Source organism: Zosterops lateralis, assembly GCF_965231275.1.
Source record: "Zosterops lateralis genome assembly, chromosome: 21".
NCBI lineage: Eukaryota > Metazoa > Chordata > Aves > Passeriformes > Zosteropidae > Zosterops > Zosterops lateralis.
This window is the reverse complement of record NC_139781.1, coordinates 9,196,642-9,209,811: the sequence shown is the minus strand read 5'-3', so window position 1 is coordinate 9,209,811 and position 13,170 is coordinate 9,196,642. Positions and strand designations below refer to the sequence as shown.

The window sequence follows — 13,170 nt, the reverse complement described above, 5'->3', positions numbered from 1 at the left end:
TAAAATAAAATAAATGGGGAATTTAGAGTTTCCAAAAGTCTCCAGGGGGATTTGTATGGAACAGCAACACTGCACTTTGTATCAGCCCAGGGAACAGGAAATAATTGTCTCAGAGAACTGATTTTCTCTCAGAAAAAACCCATTTTCCATCCTAACCAAGAGGAGGAGAGGCTGGTGGTAGAACTGAGGCTGTTATTGGGATTCAATTCCCACTCATCTCCAAACAGGAATTTCCTGTCCTGTCCCAGGATGGAGCACCTGGACAAAGCACAATATGAATAATTTTTGTGGAGACATCACCAGCAGCAGCTCCAGGCTGTGGGATCCTCCTCACCTCAGCTCAGGGGGCTGAAATAATTTCACAGAATGCAGGAATCATGGAAAGGTTTGGGTGGGAAGGGATCTTAAAGCTGATCCAGCCCTGCCCTGGGCAGGGAGACCTTCCCCTCCAAGACACACCAAATCTGGCCCCAAAATCTGCTCACCTCAATTTGTTGGGCCAATATATGGAAATAAATCCCAAAATAATGCACAAGGGAGGGGAGCAGCTCCAGGGAGGTGAGTGCTGCCAACAGCACCAATGTCAGGGGAGAAAAGGCTCTAAAATGGTGTGGGATGGAGGCTCTAAAGGCAGAGCTGAAGCTGCTGGATCTGCTTGAGGTTGAAAAATTCCTCTGGGATTGTGGAGTCCCAGCTGTGCCCAATCCCCACCCTGTCCCCAGCCACCTCCAGGCCTTCCTTGGGCACCCCAAACCTCCCTGGGCAGCCCCTGCCAAGCCCCGACCCCCCTTTCCATGAAGAAATTCCTCCTGAATTCCCAGGCTGCTTCTCTGGGCAGAACTGATAAAACAGTGAACAGAAAGATCCCATGCAGGATTTTCCTTTTCCAGCTGCTTTGTTGCCCAGTTTGGGCTCTAATCCCACCCTACTCTGAACAAATTGCTTTTTCCCATCCCAGCTCCCTCTGGCAGCCCCAGGGCTGTGCAGGGCCACACCTGGTGTCACCCTGGGAGGGCTCAGATGGACGGAGCAGCTTCTCCTGAGCATCCCCTGCTCTGTCCCAGGAGCCAGAGCTGGACCTGCAAGAGAAGAGGGTTGGTTGGTGCAGGAGCATCTGTGACTTACAGGGACAAGGAGCTCTGCAAACTTGAGATATTCTAGAATATGTGGGTTTATTGCAGGGGTTGTGGGTAGAAAGGGCTTTGCCTTCAGCCACCAGCCTGGGCTGGAGGGAACCCCAAAGAGAGAGGGAGAGAGAGAGCAGGGAAAAGAGCGAGGTCCTTATTCCAATCCATTCCATCTCCTTTTGTGATGAATATTCTAATTTACAGTGACCAACCAACACAAGACACAAAATCCTATAGAATCTCCACACAGCCTATAAGAACTACTACATTACCATGTGTTATATTTTAAACTCTAAAAACTCCTCTTTAGACTTTTCTGTTTTGCTCCATTGACCTTTGGATCCCTCAGGTCTTGTTCAATCCAAAGGGATTCTCCTCCAGCTGCCCAGGCTGTTGTTTTTAGGTTATAGAGTAACTAAGACTTGGTTTCCTACAACTCAAATTAAGCTTCCATTTCTATTTTGATTGTAGGTTTCATATTTTCAGAATCTTTTTCTAAGCAATCATATTTATAAGGTTTCCCTGATTCATCTTCCCCAACAGGTTGGTCCCAGCAAGAGGAGAACACCAAGAAGCAAAAATATCCACCATGAGATTTTCCTGGAGCATCTTTGCCTCCCTCTTGCTCAGCTCTGGGATTTTCCTGAAGGGCTGAACCCCAAATCCAACCCACTCATCCTCATATGAGGAAAGCAGCTGGAAAATCCCAGGCCCTTTGAGCTGCTGGGTCAGGCCCAGCTGTCCAAGGGCAGCTCCCAGAACTCATCCCTCAGGTGAGGAAAACCCTCCCTCTCTAAAATAAAGGAGAAAAATTGAATTCTCCACTCACTCTGGTGGGTAAAACCCATTATTGGCTTCTGTGGGCTCAGGAAACCTGGAAAAGAGAAGACACAAGTTGAGGAATGTTCCACAGTGACTTTCCCATGCATTTCATAGAGGAGAGAGCAGCTCTACAAAGCTCAGAAAAAAATCTGGTTTTCCATCAGTGAATATCCAATGCCAAGATCCCAGAACAGCATTTTATGGCTTGTCAGGAATCCCACAGTGATTTTACCTTCCATTCGTGGAAGCCTCAGTGGCTCTGGGTGCCCCTTCCTCCCATGGGAACCTCTCAGGCTTTTCCTTCAGGGCTTTGTCACTAGAAAAAAAAAAAAATAAAATAAAAAAGAAAATTCCAGTGAAAATGGGGCTTTGTAATATATCACCCTAAAAAAAAATCTGCTGATGTTAGGTTGGGCAATAAAATGGGGTTAAATGTGTGGATGAGGATGGGCAGGGCAATATTCCTGAGCCCATCATGGATCATGGAATGATGGACCAGCACAGCCCTGGGAGGTGGGAATGGCAGGGGGAGGAAAACAGAGCAGCAAAATTAAATTAAATGCAGAAAGTGGAGTGTTCAGGGAGGGAGGGAACCCCAGGGGAGTGAGGGGACAGAGGAGATCTTTGCCAGGCTGCAGCTTTGCTGCTCTTGGGGTGCCAAGCCAGCCCAGGGCTGGGGGACATCAGGATCAGCCCCTGCCCATTCCTTACCCTTCCCCACGCTGGGACTCAATTTCCAAGGAGAATTTCCCATTCAGGGCCTGCCTGGCCTCGCCATTCCTGCAGGGAAAACACCAGGAGCATGAGGGAGGTGAGGAGCCACAGAAAGGTGCTGGGAGTGAGCCACAAAAAGGGTAGAAAGGGGGAAAATCAAAGGGAAAATTATCAGTTGAACCAAAAGAAAGGGCTGCAGGTTTGGATTGACATCCCCAGCTCAGACCTGATGTTTAAACTGTGGGAGACCCTCAGTTTCCATCTGGGAATGTTTCCTCCCCAATGTTTTTGTCCCTTTCTGGGATTCCCCATGTGGTGTTTTGCTGTCCTGGAGGATTTTGTGTCTCCAGGGGAATTCCCCATCCTGCCCTCAGGGCCTCCACACCCACCTGGTTTCAGCAGAAGAGATTTTCCCTGGAGTGTCACTCAGGGATGGGGATGTTTGGCTCCTGTTCTCTGTTTTGGGGCTGCAAGAGGGGACAAAGGATTAATTTGTCATCCCTGGTCAAACCAGCTCCAGCTGCAGCAAATCTGCCCTGGAGTGATCCTGATGGGGGATGAGGAAAATGGGAATAAATCATCACTCTGCTCAATCCACTCACTGGCAAAGTCATATTTTCAAAAGCAAGTTTTAAATGAAAATGAGCTGATTTTGCCAGGAATTTCCACTTTCTGCAGTGACACACCAATAAAAGCACCGGGACAAGGGCAGCAGCCAAAGAGGAGAAATATTCCACCTTTTTTATACCCCAGGCTTGGATTCAGTCAAAAATATTGGAAAATTATTCCCTTAGACCTGTTTGGCAAGAAAAAGTTCAGCTGGGATGGTGGAAGGTGTCCCTGCCCTCAGGGGGTGGGGCTGGATGGGATTTCCAGTCCTTCCAACCCAAAACATTCCAGGATTCTGTATTTGGGATTTTCCTTTTGGGTTTGGAGCCCTTTTATCAGGATATTGTCAGATCCTGGCAGGACAACACATGGATTTCAGCCATAATTTATGGATTTATTCCCATGGAAGGATGGAATTGGTTTTTCCCCTGTCCCAAGTGGTGCCCACAGAGTTTTCTGATTTTCAGCCCCAGCTGTCCCACCCACCCACTCTGGCTCTTTTACCTGGAGGGAGAGGCTGCTGCTGCCTTTGGCTCATCCCAGGAAGACACAGGGCTGGGTTTTTTTAGCCCATTAGCACTGGGGGAAAAAAACCCCAAAACCAACAAAATAAAATAAAATAAAATAAAATAAAATAAAATAAAATAAAATAAAATAAAATTTATATATATGTATAAAATAAATTTTAATATTATATATATTATAATATATATAATTTTAATATATATATTATAATATATATATATTAAAAAACCAAAATCAACCAACCAAAACAAAAAAAAAACAAAACAAAAAAAAAACCAAAACAAATATATATATATATAAATAAAACCCAAAATCAACCAACCAACCAAAACAAAACAAAAAAAACCCCCAAATATATATATATATATATAAAAATAAAACCCAAAATCAACCAACCAACCAACCAAAACAAACAAAACAAAACAAAACAAATATATATATATAAATAAAACCCAAAATCAACCAACCAACCAATCAAAACAAAACAAAACAACCAAACAAAAACAAATATATATATATATATATATAAATAAAACCCAAAATCAACCAACCAACCAATCAAAACAAAAAACAAACAAACAAACAAACAAACAAACAAACTGCTGCTGTACCTGCTGCTGTCAGGAGCAAACCTGGATGAACCTGCCCCAGTGGAATTCCTCCTCTGCTGCCCTTCCTCCTCTTCTATCTCAATTCTTCCCACATGGAAAAAGAAACAAATCAAAAGTCACATTATTTCCTCTATTCTGTAGCTTTCCAGGCAGTTTATCCCTGTTTTCCCCCAGGTTATTCCTGCTCCCTGTGCTCCTGCTGAGCATCCCAAGGGACAGAAAGTCAGTGAGATTTTTCTTGGGTTCCAGAGGGAGAAAACAGGAGGGCTGTGACTGAGTCTCTCCCCATTTTCAGGTTGCCCATAACCCAAAGCACCATCAGGATTGTGTCCCCAACACTGTTTTTCCAAAAAAACCCACCAGGATCCAACCCCCAGCATCCTTTTCCAAGGAATTTTGTCCTTCCTCTGCTGTGAAAACCCCAGGATTTTATTTTTATCTATTTGTCTATCCCAGCCTGGTACATGCACCCAATCCCAGCAGAGCTCCCTGAGGTGCAGCACTCACCTCTTGGCAAACAGGGGTGGGAATTCCTGCGTGGGGCTGCTGTGGAGGGAAGGATTTAGGATTTAGGAGCAGTTAAAGGATTGGAGGGAAAGAAATTCCCTGGGAAGGGGCAGAGCCCCCCAGGACCCTCCCCCAGGTGTGCAAGGTCCTGTCACCCCTCTGGGTGTCCCACCTGGGCGAGTTCCCAATGAAATGACACAACAAAACTGCAGAGGGCAGAAAGGCTGAGGATGAAAATGGGACTCCCATGGATTTTCTTTCCCAGGAATTTCATCCCTCTCAATAAGGAATATTTGGAGGATTCCCCAGTCCTGCAGAAACCTGCAGATCCCCTGGAATCATGGAAAGCTTTGGGCTGGAAGGACTTTAAAGATTTTCCAGCCCCATCTCACCCCTGCCATGGGCAGGGACACCTTCCATTATCCAGGTTACCCTGTCCAGCCTCTCCTTGGACATCCCAGGGATCCAGGGGCAGCCCCAGCTGCTCTGGGCACCCTGTGCCAGGCCCTGCCCACCCTGCCAGGGAACAATTCCTGCCCAATCTCCCACCCAGCCCTGCCCTCTGGCAGTGGGAGCCATTCCCTGTGTCCTGTCCCTCCATCCCTTGTCCCCAGTCCCTCTCCAGCTCTCCTGGAGCCCCTTTAGGTGCTCTGAGCTCTCCTTGGATCCATCTCTTTTCCAGGTGAGCTCTTTCCTTGTAAGGAAGGACCTCCAGCCCTTGGAGCATCTTTGTGGCTTGGCTGCTGTTCTGGAGAGATTCCCCTCCCCTCCAGCAGCCCTTCCCTGTCCCCTGGGCCGTTCCCAGCCCCGGGCACTGACCCGTTGCTCTTTTTGGCCGCGGACAGGACGTAGGCGCGCTCGCGCCCGGCCGAGCGCCGCAGGACACTGTTGGCAGCCTCGGTCCTGCAGGGGAGAGAAAGAGAGAGAAAAGATCACATCCTGCTCAGCTGGAGCCTTGGACAGGCAAGGAACAACCCACTAGAGGCTGAGGCTGGTGCTGAAACACCCCCCATGCTCTGGGGAGAAGATTTTATGGAGTTGTGGATTGGTTAATATTGGAAAAGGCGTTTAAAATATTCCAGTCCAACCATCCATTTAAAATATTCCAGTCCAGCCAGCACAGCCAATGTTGCCCTGAATTTTCTTGCTTTCAACTCTTTGAGAGGACACAGTCTTCAGCTGCGTCAAGGGAAATACAGGTTGGATATCAGGAAGAAGTTTTTCACAGAAAGAGTGATTAAATACTGGAATGGTCTGCCCGGGGAGGTGGTGGAGTCACCATCCCTGGATGTGTTTAAGAAGAGACTGGATGTGGCACTCGATGCCATGATCCAGTTGAGGTGTCAGGGCTGGGTTGGACTCGATGGTCTTGAAGGTCTCTTCCAACCTGCACATTCTGTGATTCTGTGTGAATCTTTGCAGCCTGATTCTCACACTCTTTAATGTAAACTATATGTATTTTTTAGAAATTATCTTGTGTTTTTTGCACAGTTGTTCTCTGAGAGGAAAATTTGACTGATGGTCAGAGTGACCAATGGGGTCAGGAGGTTGTGACCTCCTTGGGCCAATCCTGGCCTTCTGTAAAAAGTGTATACAAGTGATGGAGTCAGAAAAATAATGAAGATTTCCATGTGTGACCTGCTGCTGCCTGTGAGGGTCTGCACAACTTGTGACCCCTCTGAGTGAGGTGGCCACAAACCCCCACGGTCACCACTGACCCATGGCCTCATCTGCCACAGCCACAGGTTTTTTAACACTTTTAAGGATGGGGAGTCCACCCCTGCCCTGGGCAATCCATTGCAGACCTGGACTGTTGCAATATTGGATTCCATGGACAGAGAAATGGGACATGAGCTCTGTGACTGACACAGAGGGTGTCCCAGGGGAGATGAAATCCCTGCCAGGGATCCAGGGGCAGCCCCAGCTGCTCTGGGCACCCTGTGCCAGCCCTGCCCACCCTGCCAGGGAACAATTCCTGCCCAATCTCCCATCCATCCCTTTCCTCTGGCAGTGGGAGCCATTCCCTGTGTCCTGCCCCTCCATCCTTTATCTAAAGTCTCCCTTCAGCTCTGTAGCAGTTGGACCCCAGGTGACATTGGCCAAGTTTTAACTTTGTCCAAGTCTTGCAGCTGAGGAAAAGGATCCTCAGAAACTCCATCAAAAGCAACGAGGCTGCAGCCAGAGAGACCAGACCTGTCCTGTCCCTGTCCCTAGAAATGTCCTAGAAATGTCCCCATCCCTAGAAATGCCCCAGGCCAGGCTGGACAAGGCTTGGAATAACCTGGGACAGTGGAAGGTGTCCCTGACCATGGCAGGGGTGGGACTGGATGAGCTTTGAGGTCCCTTTTCACCCAAACCATTCTGGGATGACTCTGCTCCTATTCCCAGCAGGAGAAGCACAGCCCTGCCTGGAGCTGGGTGCCAGTCCTGGAGTGATCCCAGGGTTCACTCACAGTGTGGGGGGAGCTGAGCTCTCCCCTCCTGCCTCTTTGTGCATCTCCACATTCCCCATGGATGGCACAGCCCTTCCCAGCCCTCTGGTTAATTGGGCTGTGCTGTCAGGCTGGATCACGTCAGGCTGTGAATTGTGTTTTGTTGGGAACTGGGAGCAGGGACAGCTCTGCTCATCCTTGGCTTGCACCCAGCCCTGAGCCCACCGAGCCTCCAGGATGGAACAGGAGCTGTCACTGTCCCTGCAGGGCCACCGAGGCACCTCCAGGCCTCACCTTTTCTTGTGCTCGATGGGAGAAAAGGGCACGTCCTCCTCGTCCCCATCCAGGGATTTGCGCCGGACGTTGTAGGGAGCTCTGGGATGGGAAAGGAGAGCCAAGGTCAGGGAATTGCTGCTGGGGCTGGGGCAGGGGCAGCAGGAGACAGACAGAAGTGAGTCCAAGGGAATGGATCAGACCCTGGAATACACCTGTGTATTCCATGGGGGTTCACAAGTCCCCAAAGGAGTTTTTTCCCAACCCCGTTTTGGATCAGAGCCACGCTCTGGGACATGAAAAGCAGGGCAGGAAATGCCCACAAGTGCTGCTCTGCCACAAGGATCCCCCTTTCTCCAGCTGCACCCTCCAATCCTGCCTGGTGATAAAATCCCCTCCATAGCAGGGCTGGAATCAGCTCAAGGGGTGGCCCTGGGAACCACTGGAAGCTCCTGGGGCATTCCTGGGGTCACCCTGAGCAGGGACAGGAGGAGCTGCTCCCTTGGAACACTCACAGTTTCTTGTAGTCCTCTGTGGTCATCCTGTACCCGGAGCTGGAGCGGGTCTGACCCTTCAGGGAGGTGCTGGGGGGACACAAACCACACCTGGGGATGTCACCTTCCCATCCCTCCTGTCCCCATCCCCTTCCCCAGGGGGAAAACAGCATCACCCCAAATATCCCCACTGTGATTTCAGGGAGTGCTGCTCAGCTGAAGGGCAGCATTTCCCTCCTTTTCAGGAGGGAACAGGGGGGATAAACTCGTACTTTTTCTGTGCCGGGCTGGGAGGTGAAGGATCCGGCTGGGACGAGCTCTTGTCGATGGTCTTGGTGAACACTCCCCTGGGGAGGGAAAGGGGTTAAATTTTTTGGCTGGAAAATGTTTGGAGCCAAGTTCAAACCACAGGATTGGCTCTTCACCCTGAGCCCTGGGGTGTTCCCAGCTGATAAAACCCAGGGGGGAACATTTTTCCTGCTTTTTTTGCTCTTGATCCAGTTCTCCTCCCATTGCAGCCCATTCCATACCCACCTGATGAGGTACCCAGACTGGGGCTTGGAGGCAGAGGACCTGTGCAAAGAACAGAACATCAGGGAGCAAAAAAACACAGGGGAAAAACAACAGCAGCAACACCAAGATTGAAGGGGAATGTCCACGTGGGTGTCAAAACAAAAATCCAGCTCAGCAGGCCTGGAGGGGTCCCACAGCTGGATTGACCCTGGAGGGATGTTATTTTAAAATATTTTAAATATGAATTATTTAAAAATTATTCTTAAAATTATATTTATTAATTATTTTTTATATAAAAATAATATTAATATTATTATATTAATATTAATTTATTAATTTTATTTTATTTTATTTTATTTTTTATTTTATTTTTTATTTTATTTTATTTTTTATTTTATTTTATTTTTTAAATTTATATAAATTTTATTAATTTATATTAATAAAAATATATTTATTAATATTATATTATTATTCTAAAGTTATTTTAAAATATTTTAAAAATGAATAATCAGCAGAACGAGCTGTATAAAGGATTTTTATAGGGGAAAGTGAATTTTAGAGTAAGCCAAATAATATTAACCAGGGCCAGGCCCTTCCCAAGGGTTTGGTATTTCAGGATATTCCTACAAGTTCCTACAAGCACAGAGAGACCCTGCACCAAGCCCAGGGGACAGCAGGGCAGGGAAGGAGCAGGATGAGCCCCTGGAATTACCTGTCCTGCTGGGGAGCAGCGGGTTTGGGGGCTGGGGGTCCCCCACCAGCCTGTCCAGACCTGAGGGAAACAGGAAAAACACAAGGATGGGGTTAACTAAATGCTGGACGTGGCTGTGATGGGTTTGGAGAGAGGAGGAAGAGAAGAGGGATTTGGGATTGGGTTTGTTCTCAGGTAAAGAGGAGCTGGGGCAGACTGGGCTCTGTGTGACATCCAGAAAACTGTTTGATCTCCTCCCTCTTCCATCCCAAACTCCCCCCACACAGCCCTGAGTTTGTCACTCTGAGATGCTGAAGCACAATCTGGCTACACAAAACTCTGGAGCTGAGATTTCCAATCTGCCTGTGCTGCTGAACTCCAGCTCCAGCAGAGGACACTTGTCTGCCTTTTCCCCACTTTGCATTTATCAGAAATAACCAGAAGCAGCAATTCCTTTGGCAGTGCCACTGTTTGGGGACCCCAAAACTTGTCACAGCAAAGACAGGGGAAGAGGGGCTGGGGACCAGGATGATGAAGATGCTGGTAAAGACCACCAGGAGACTGTGCTGCAAAGGTGGGAATCCCGGACATGCCATTAAAAATCGCCCAGAAGTGGCTGGAGGCACAGGATTACCTTACCATTGCCCTAAATGTAATAAAGGAAGGAATTATGCAAATCAGTGCTGCTCCAAGCTGGATGTAAACAGAAAAACTGTGCTCAGCATCCCCCCTGGGCTCCTCCAGTCTGGCCCAAGAGAATGGAGCCACTGCCAAAAAGAACAACAACTAACTTCTTGTTGTTGTTGTTGTTGTTGTTGTTGTCTAATCCATAACAACAAAACAATCAGGGTTACAGTCTCCTGGACTCAGGAGCAGAGTAACAGTGATTTCTCATCTGTGCTGGACTTTAGGACACTTTTAGACCCTCTTGCAGATATTGAAGGCACCAGTGTGGAGAACCCAGAGCTCCAGGAGTGTTTGGATAATGCACAGGGTGGGATTAACCATCCTGATGGGTCCCTTCCCACTCAGGGGATTGTGATGGTGGAAAGAGAAGGAAATGTTCTTACTGGGGGCTGCTCTTCTCCTCGTCAGAGTCGGAGTGGTGGTGCTGGATCCAGCTCTTGTCCCCGCGCAGGGTGGTGCGCACCTTCATCTGCCGGATGATCCTGCGGCGATCCTCGTCCCCGGCTGGGATCATCCCCCCTGGAGAGCAGGGAGGGAGGGGAGGTGCCTCAGGGTGCCTTTATGGTGCTGCTCCTGTCCCTGATTGTCTGCTCTAAATTTTGGTGGGTGTTGCATTTTGGATTTTTAAGCAAGAGAAGAAGTGCAGGGTTTGTTTTGAGAGACCAGTGTCCACTCCTCTGCATTCCTGCTCTGGGACTGTGTTTGAGGATTGGACAGACAGCAGGACAGAGATCTTTTGGCTTTTAGTTAGTTTTAACTAGCTAAGGCAGAAAAGCTCTCTGGACTGTTTTGTTCTTTTTTTTTTTTTTTTTTCCTTAGGACTGTTTAAACCTGCTCCAAATTGAAGAACTCACAAGGAGAGGAGGTGCCTCAGGGTGGTGCTCGTGTCCCTATTTGTCTGCTCAGATTGTGAGGATATTGTGTTTTGTACTTTTGAGACTGGCTCTGAGAGAGAAGCAGGAGAAGAAGTGCAGAGTTTGTTTTGAGAGAACAGTGTCCACTCCTCTGAATTTCTACACTGGGACTGTGTTTGTCTGAGGCTCAGACAGACAGCAGGACAGAGATCTCCTGCTTTTAGTTAGTTTTAACTGGCTGTCCTGGGCTGTGGTGTAGGATGTACACACAGTATTTATTCCATCCCCATCCCCATGAGCTGCTGGAACCAGGTGGGGCAGTGTTTTCCCAGGCCCCTCCTTTGGGCTCTTCTGCTCATGGCCCATCAATGCCTTGCCCAGGACTCACAGGGAACTCCCTCCAGGAGCTCTCTCTGTTTAATGGGCCATCAAGGAGCCACTGCACGACTCCTCATCCCATTGGGAGATGCTCCCAATGCCCAGGGGGAGGACCCAAGCATTCCCACCTGGAGAGAATCTGGGATTTGGGACAGGACAAGCAGCCCTGAGCCACTGGATTCCCAGAGGAGCAGAGCTCCCAGACCTTTCTGTGGGATCCCTGCTTCAGGAAGAGCCCCTCACCTGGACTGCTCCCCCTACCCTGCTCAGGGTGTGTTCTGACTCTGTCACTGCTCCTTTGTGTTATTGCATTTATTATATTCTACTCTATTCTATTCTACTCTATTCTACTTTTTTTTCCTTTCTTCTTATTAAATTATATTTCTGACTTGGAGCCTCTCACTCGTTTTCCTTTCAAACCACAACACTGGCTAAGGCAGAGAAGCTCCCTGGATTTCTTTTCTCTCTTTCTCTCTTTTTTTTTTTTTTTTTTTTTTTTTTTTTTTTTTTTTTTTTTTTTTTTTTTTTCCTTAGGACTGTTTAAACCTGCTCCAAACTGAAGAGCTCCCAGGATCCCGGGGCAGATGGGATCCATCCCAACCCTCTCCTCTCTGCCAGACATTCCAGCACTGGGTGGGACTTGCAGCAGCTCTGATGGGAGGTGGAGATGTGGCCATCCCGACCTCAGGATCAGCATCCCTTGGGATCACCGTGCAGAGTTCCCAAACCTCAATGGAAACACCTCTCCCAGCAGAGACATCCCAGCAGCTCCAGAGGAAACAGAGGAGAGCCAGGAGAGGGAGGAATTACCTTTGGTGACACCCAGGGACATCATGGTCACAGCAGCTCCTTCTTCTTCTTCTGGAACTGCTCACACCAACAAGCCCCTGGAGAAAAAGAGGAAAGGGGATGAGCAAAATATCAGTTGTGGTAAAAAAATGGGCAGGGAAAGGGAGAGGAGGGCACAGCCACAGTGCCCAGAGCTGGGACTGATCCCCATCCATGAACTGCAGCGTCAAGGACAGGGAGAATCAAATCCAGCCGTGCCAGAGGGGTTTTGTCAGATCTGGGAGGAAAGGGGTGGAGGAGACCTTGCAGAAGTGCCCAGAGCCACTCGGGAGGGCCAGACCCTCTGGAGTCCACAGAACTCTGGGGTGACCCAGGACCCACCTGGGGTGTCCAGGACCCACCTGAGGTGACCAGGACCCTCCTGTGGTGACCCAGGTCCCAACCTGGGGTGTCCAGGACCCACCTGGAGTGACCCAGGACCCACCTGGGGTGACCAGGACCCACCTGTGGTGACCCAGGACCCACCTGGGGTGACCAGGACCCACCTGGGGTGACCAGGACCAACCTGGGGTGTCCAGGACCCACCTGGAGTGACCCAGGACCCACCTGGGGTGACCAGGACCCACCTGTGGTGACCCAGGACCCACCTGGGGTGACCAGGACCAACCTGTGGTGACCCAGGACCCACCTGGGGTGACCCAGGACCCACCTGAGGTGACCCAGGACCAACCTGGGGTGACCCAGGACCCACCTGAGGTCATCCAGGACCCCCCTGTGGGGATCCAGGACCCCCCTGGGGTGACCCAGCAGCAGCTCCAGGCTCTGCTCCCCCCAGCTGAGCCCACCCTGGAGCTCTCCAGGATGTCCCCCTGACCCCACAGAACTCCTTTCCCCACGATCTGGGCACTGAGAGAGGACTTGCCCAGTGACCCAAAGGCTGCAAACATCACCCAGGGCAGTCATGCGGACAGATCTCCTGCTCTGAGGGATAATTCATGCCTGTTCTGACCTTCACAGGCCTCAAATTAAAATGTTTAAAGCTTGCAAGAGGTTTGAAACTCCTTCCTTTGAGCCTCCTCCAGCCCCATGTCCAGGTCAGGTCCCCACTGCCATGGGGAGGTGACAATTTGATGTCAGTGACACA

The 13,170-nt window shown here is 49.3% G+C and overlaps 2 protein-coding genes across 2 annotated transcripts in view; one reads left to right on the top strand and one right to left on the bottom strand.

Annotated features, from left to right (window-relative positions):
* Positions 1-13,170, top strand: part of LOC310917755 (endothelin receptor type B-like) — a 372,101-nt gene that overhangs the window by 66,117 nt on the left and 292,814 nt on the right. The gene's annotated exons all lie outside the window — the stretch shown is intronic.
* Positions 1-13,170, bottom strand: part of ZNF185 (zinc finger protein 185 with LIM domain) — a 28,773-nt gene that overhangs the window by 12,468 nt on the left and 3,135 nt on the right. The window contains exons 2-17 of the mRNA XM_083876273.1: positions 12,048-12,124; positions 10,389-10,524; positions 9,340-9,399; positions 8,649-8,687; positions 8,387-8,461; positions 8,136-8,204; positions 7,642-7,722; positions 5,735-5,818; positions 4,916-4,954; positions 4,409-4,492; positions 3,777-3,851; positions 3,053-3,130; positions 2,661-2,729; positions 2,182-2,265; positions 1,957-2,001; positions 996-1,079 (exon numbers count right to left, since the gene is read on the bottom strand). Of these exons, the coding sequence (XP_083732399.1) occupies positions 996-1,079; positions 1,957-2,001; positions 2,182-2,265; positions 2,661-2,729; positions 3,053-3,130; positions 3,777-3,851; positions 4,409-4,492; positions 4,916-4,954; positions 5,735-5,818; positions 7,642-7,722; positions 8,136-8,204; positions 8,387-8,461; positions 8,649-8,687; positions 9,340-9,399; positions 10,389-10,524; positions 12,048-12,072 (1,127 nt within the window). The 5' untranslated portion in view covers positions 12,073-12,124. The remainder of the gene's footprint in view (positions 1-995; positions 1,080-1,956; positions 2,002-2,181; positions 2,266-2,660; positions 2,730-3,052; positions 3,131-3,776; positions 3,852-4,408; positions 4,493-4,915; positions 4,955-5,734; positions 5,819-7,641; positions 7,723-8,135; positions 8,205-8,386; positions 8,462-8,648; positions 8,688-9,339; positions 9,400-10,388; positions 10,525-12,047; positions 12,125-13,170) is intronic.